Source organism: Capricornis sumatraensis, chromosome 15 (assembly GCF_032405125.1).
Source record: "Capricornis sumatraensis isolate serow.1 chromosome 15, serow.2, whole genome shotgun sequence".
Taxonomy (NCBI): Eukaryota; Metazoa; Chordata; class Mammalia; order Artiodactyla; family Bovidae; genus Capricornis; species Capricornis sumatraensis.
Genome location: NC_091083.1, coordinates 32687809 through 32693680, shown reverse-complemented (window position 1 = coordinate 32693680; position 5872 = coordinate 32687809). Strand labels below are relative to the sequence as shown.

General features: G+C 41.4%; 1 protein-coding gene across 1 annotated transcript; it reads right to left on the bottom strand.

Moving 5' to 3' along the window:
• Positions 1-658: 658 nt before the first annotated feature.
• On the bottom strand, positions 659-5154 carry MEIG1 (meiosis/spermiogenesis associated 1). Its single transcript, XM_068987821.1, has 2 exons — positions 4999-5154; positions 659-787 (listed from the first exon to the last, which is right to left on the bottom strand). Exons 1-2 carry the CDS (start codon positions 5134-5136, stop codon positions 659-661), a joined length of 267 nt encoding a protein of 88 aa, XP_068843922.1. The 5' UTR covers positions 5137-5154.
• Positions 5155-5872: the final 718 nt, after the last annotated feature.

Below are 5872 nucleotides of genomic sequence, written 5' to 3'. Positions count from 1 at the left end.
GGGCGACCCAGAAGCTGACCCAGGACAAGGTTTCAAGTCCAAGGAAGTGACTCAGAGGAAGAGGACCAGCAGGGCAGCGGGGGAAGGGGTGAGGAAGGGAGATAACCAATTGCTACGTCATCCAATGAGATACTGCGGCATGTGACTGGGGATTAACCTCAGGAGATTAACGTTCCTCTAGAGGAAGCAGGTGGCTGGCACCTGTCTGCCCCAGCCACCATCATTTCTTGGCAATTCAGTGCAAAGCAAAGGAATCTAGAGGCAAGAGAAAGCTCCCGGGCCACAAAATGCAGATCTGGCAGTTCAAAGTGATGGTCTAGAGAGGTGGTAAAGGCTGGGAGGCTGGGGGTGGGCCTAACCTCTACACGACCACTTGAATGGTTTCCTGGGTGGGGGAGCTTTCTCTTCCCCTGCACAGCTGTTAACATTACCACAGTTAAAACAGGAAGAACCAGACTGAGGCGGGCATCAGTGGCATGCTACTGCAGTTATATTTTAGAACAAAAGGAGATGATTACCAGAGACCAACTTTTGGTGTCTCAAAATATTCCATCGGAGTCTGCACTTGTGGGTATTTTGTAAAATGACACTTACATGATGTCAAATGAAACAACAGATTTTTAAAAAAGATCACAGCAAGCAATACTGAGAAGAAAGGCTAGTAAGCATAAATTTTCACTTTGTGGACTTCCTTGTCGTCACACTCCCTCTGTTTGTTGTAGTAATAGAAAGTATTGTCCCTTCTCTGAAGCTTCTTCACATATCCTGTCTCTGGCCAACGATCTACCTGTGCATCCAAAACCAAAACACAAACATTGTAATGGTCCTTCCATATAACTGTTCACTATCAAAACTTTAAAAGTGCAAGTCACACCAAACAGAGCTCTTAGTGATGTCTTACACTTGTAGACACATAGACACGCACACATAAGAAACACACATGCAACACATGTCTTACATTGTAACCTTATACCGAAGGACACCTGGTTCAATGCTTCTCCCTAGATCCCAATTTCTAGATTTAAATTTCTGCTCTGCAGCCAAGATAAAACATTCAGAATAATCTAAACTTTATTCTTCTTATATGTACAAATGATTTCAGGCATTATTACTTACTAACTTCTGAAAATAATACCTGAGGAGGGAATTAGGGCTAGGCCCAGGCAACAGTAAGAAGCTAGACTGGATGTCTCTAAAGGTGAATGTGTATTTCATGTCCATATTTCACACGCACACCTTGAAGCTCATTTTCATAGAAATTTGAGGTCATGAACAGAGTCTTCAGCAACCTCTTCTTCGCTTCTCCACCTTAGTCTTTCTCATTTGCCATATTGGTTTGCTTACTTGATTGTTTGGCTTGATCCACTTTGGACCTTTTCTTTCCCTTCCTCTGTGAATTCACATTATGCCTTCTTGCTCAGGCCAGTGCATTTCTGCTCTTGTTGGATATGTTGCTTCTGGATGGTGTGAAGTCTACTCCATCACTGTCAAAACCCAATTATTTGGATTTTGTGTTCATGGCATTCAAAACCAAGTCCTGTTCTTCAACATCATCTCTACTGGCAGCTACTCATTCTCCAGACTTATAAATCACAACTTCCAAACTGGAGTACAGAAGCTCCACGAATATAAATGGATATACATCTTTTATTTTCTAACAATGTGTTTTTGCTTTCTCCTGTCATTTCATTTATTTAGGAGTTAGCAAGAATGGGTAGCAGTCTATCCGATGAACCCTGGCAGGCTCTCTGACAGGTACATCACAGAGAAAAGTGATGTTTTTCATCACTTAGGTCAAGCCTGCTTGACTTCGTGGTTTCCACTACCCTCAGTGGAGAAAGAAAGAAGTTCTCAAGACATTATTACCACTCTCTTTCTCTTGAGGCCAACAGTAGGCTCTCTCATTTACTAGGGTCCCCCAACCACCTCACTCAGTGAAGAAGCAGTAGCCTGCAGCTGGTTTAGAATTGCCCACAGCGCCTCATGTGGAGTGAGGAAGGAGACAGGCGGGCCCAGGCTGAGCAGCTGCGGCCACGTCTGCCAACACTTTGAGGTAAGACCAGCAGGATGAGAGCCCTGACTGGGGCAGAAGACAAAGCGACCCCATTTTTCTCATTCTTGTGGTCAAGGGGATTTCCCAGCTGGGCACATGCACAGAGATCATCAGTCTCAGAAGGGGACAAAAGAGGGAGGAGCCACCAGCTCACAGTATGTCCTGCCAACCTCCCAGACACCTTTGCGCTGGAATCCATCTTGGGTGAGAGATGCACACACGTCCACCATGAAGGACCTTGAGTCAGACCAAATGTGGGCACAAACAAGACAGCTAGTCAGAGATAAACCAGGTGACTGCCCCCCATATCAGCGATCTAAGCCACCTCTATTGGGTACAGCTCACTCTGAGCCTGCCCTGGTGTTCCTCTACAGGTTCTTTGCTTCCAATAAACACTTTATGTGCTTCACAGTCTCTCTGCTGAATATTTCTTCAAGGAAGACAAGGACCAAGGTCCTGCTTCCAGCTGCTTTGTCCCTGGAAATCAGGAGGGGCCTCCAAGTAGCTATATTGTCTCATCAACCTCTAGCCTTTTTTCCATCTATAACCCTTCGCTGTTTCATAATTTTTCCTTCTTGGCTTTCTACCCATCACTCCCATTCAACCTAGGAAAACTTCATTCCTTAGAGAGTGGTGGTGGGGATGGGGTTGGGGGGTTGATATAATCCTCAAGTCAGCTCTCCTTGGGCAGGAAATCAGTCAGTAACAACAGTGTCTATAAGGACATGTACTTCAGATAAGAACAAAGACCATCGCTCAAGCCCTTCAGACAACTGCCAATCAAAGCAAGCCTTTGGGTATCATCCTGTCCATCCTCTACAGCCCACTGCAAATGCCTCTTGGGGCACAAAGCCCTTTTGGAAGATTGTCCTTAAAGGAAGAAATTTTCATCTTCCTCTAATCTGGGGTGGGGTGGGGGCACATATATTTTCACTCACGTAAGTTTTCATTGTTTGTCACTCTCAATCTTCCACTCCAAGATACAAGAATAATAAGAGCTATCATTCACCAAACACCATTCACTCAAAGAATTACTACAGAGCACCACAAAATCAGGTATTTCCAATGCTTGATTTCATTTAATTTGAGACATTTTTCCAAAGCAGGCACTGGCATTGCCCTTTTACACTTGAGCTCTGCAAGGTAAGCATTAACCTTGTTCAGGGTTACACAGCCAAGGAGGAGAGCCAGGATGCAAAGCCTGGGCAGACTGATTTCACAGTCTGTACTCTTTCCACTGGCCCACTAAATTTCCTGAGGTCAGGCACTTGATTTTATATTTATCTTTTTAAAGCTTCTGGCACAGAAACTGGTACAGGGCAGGTACCCAAAAAATATACACAGAAGTAAAATATAAAACATCTCTGTAATTGTCAAGTCATTCAATGGATAGTGGTGTTCTTCCCTTCATTATACACACATACACACACAAATCCCTCAGGTGCTTTTTGGGGACTTTCTCTTTAAAGGTGTTCTTCGTGTTCCCTTAAATCTGATCTCATCTCTGAGCTCAGTCCCAACAGTTTCTGTAACGGTGTAGGTGCCGGGAGTGCCTGTATGTCCCTGGGTCTTTGGGTCTTATACACCTTTCAGGGGCATCCCAGTGTGAAGGCAAGGTTATATGGAGCTTATTTCTGACCTGCAGTAAGATGTTAATGCTTGTGTTTTGCCTATTTAAAAACCACAGATAATAAAGTAATGAAAACTCCCTTTTGGTAACGTGGACCAAAATGTAAAATGCTACTAGAATTGAAAAAATGGATGTGGGACGGTCACAGTCATCAGTCAAATCCTCATTAGAGAGTTTTTTTTTTTTCATTAAATTTTTATTTTTACTTTATTTTACTTTACAATATGGTATTGGTTTTAAATTTTATACCTAACCACTGCTAATACTCTCTATTAAGTTAACGTCCATTAAACAAAAGAGTCTATTACACTTTAGCTCTGGGTTGCCTTCATCATATTTTTCTGTCTAGTTTTTTAGGAAATGTGGAGTAGAGATCAACAAATAGAATGAAGAAAGAAAAAGAATAAGGGGATCTGAAAAACCTGCTCATGAATGAGTCTGTTAAAAAAATAATAAAACAATTTGAAAATAAACAATAATAAACACTTTGTGGTAATATCAACTCCAAAACCTAATATACATTTGTGAATACTATATCATATTCTATAATATTCCTCAAAACTCAGTCTCCCCATGTTCAGTAGGATAAATGAATTTTTAAAAACACATTATAAACTAGGGCCATATCTAGATTTTGTCTAGTCTTTGAAAAGCAAAACCATGTCTCCACTCTCTCAAGAAAGCCTGGAGTATACAGCCAAAGTCAGGAGATTTTGTTGCCTAAAGCAGAATTTGGTAGGTCAACTGATAAAGAATCCACCTGCAATGCAAGAGAACCAAGTTTGATCCCTGGGTTGGGAAGATCCCCTGGAGGAGGGCATGGCAACCTACTCCAGTATTCTTGCCTGGAGAATTGCCATGGATAGAGAAGCCTGGCAGGCTACAGTCCATGGGGTTGCAAAGAGTCAGATATGACTGAGCGACTAAGCATATAATTTGCAGTTGAAATTTAAAAACACAGAAAGGAAACAAACTGAATATCTGATAAGAGAACTTATCTTATCAGAACCCTCACCCTAGTGAGAGTTATGGCCTACCATAAAGGATTTGTCTGGCACAGCACAGTTGCTCAGTAAAAGCTAGAAAATTCTTAATGTTTCTGTGCTGAGACCTCTTGCTGCAGTCTACCTGAAAATCATTCTTCTGAACCTTAGTCTCTTTATCAATAAAATCAGGGGGTTGGGGTAGAATTCCCTTTCAGTATTCTCTAGTGCTTTATTGGTGGTGGGTTTTCTGTTTGTTTTTTATTTTTTAGTGCTTTTCACCCTCTAACAAATTCATTTTGAGTTCAGATTTGTAGAGGCATAAATCTTACCATAGAAACTTGCTTCACTTGTTTATATTCAATTTCATCTCGATATCCTGCTTGTTGAAATCTGTACAGATTTTCTATCTCTTCTGACCATTTTTTGGCACAACTTATTGATTTTGGTTTCATGTCAGAACTAGCCATGGCTACACAGGTCTTCTTACTAAGTGTTTCTGAAGGATGTTTAAAAAAAAGTTCATTAGATAACACAGTAGTGACAGTTTGGGAAACCCCTTTAAGAATGAACCAAAGTAGATTTTTTTAAAAATTAGAGTTAAGAATCCCATTAAATATGTTAGCTTTTTAAACATTCAATTCCAAAGGTAAGAAGGATCCATGTTCTATTTTGGAAAAAAAGTCAATCCTGGAGTGATGTCTTAAGTGGTGCAGACTGATTCTGGCATTTCAAATAATACACATTTCTGAAATCCTTTTCTTACTTTTGTTTAATTTTATTTATTTATGTGTTTGGCTGTGCTAGGTCTTTTTTGCTGCGTGGGCTTTTCTCTAGTTGCAGTGCAGGCTTCTCATTGCCATGGCGTCTTTTATTGTAGAGCATAGTCTCTAGGGTGCACAGGCTTCAGTAGTTGCAGCACGTAAGTTTAGTAATTGTGACTCCCGGGTGACTCAATAGCTGTGGTGCACTGGCTTAGCTGCTCTGAGGCACATGGAATCTTCCCAGACTAGGGATTGAACCTGTGTCTCCTGCACTGACAAGTGGATTCTTACCACTGAGCCACCAGGGAAGCCACCCTTCACTCTCTTATTTTTAACTACTCAGGAGATTGTCAAAGTATCCTACCATTATTTCATTCAATCGTTTTCAAAATTTTATCTCCCTCTTTTTCCCTAAAAAGGGAATGTAAGATCAGTCTTCCTT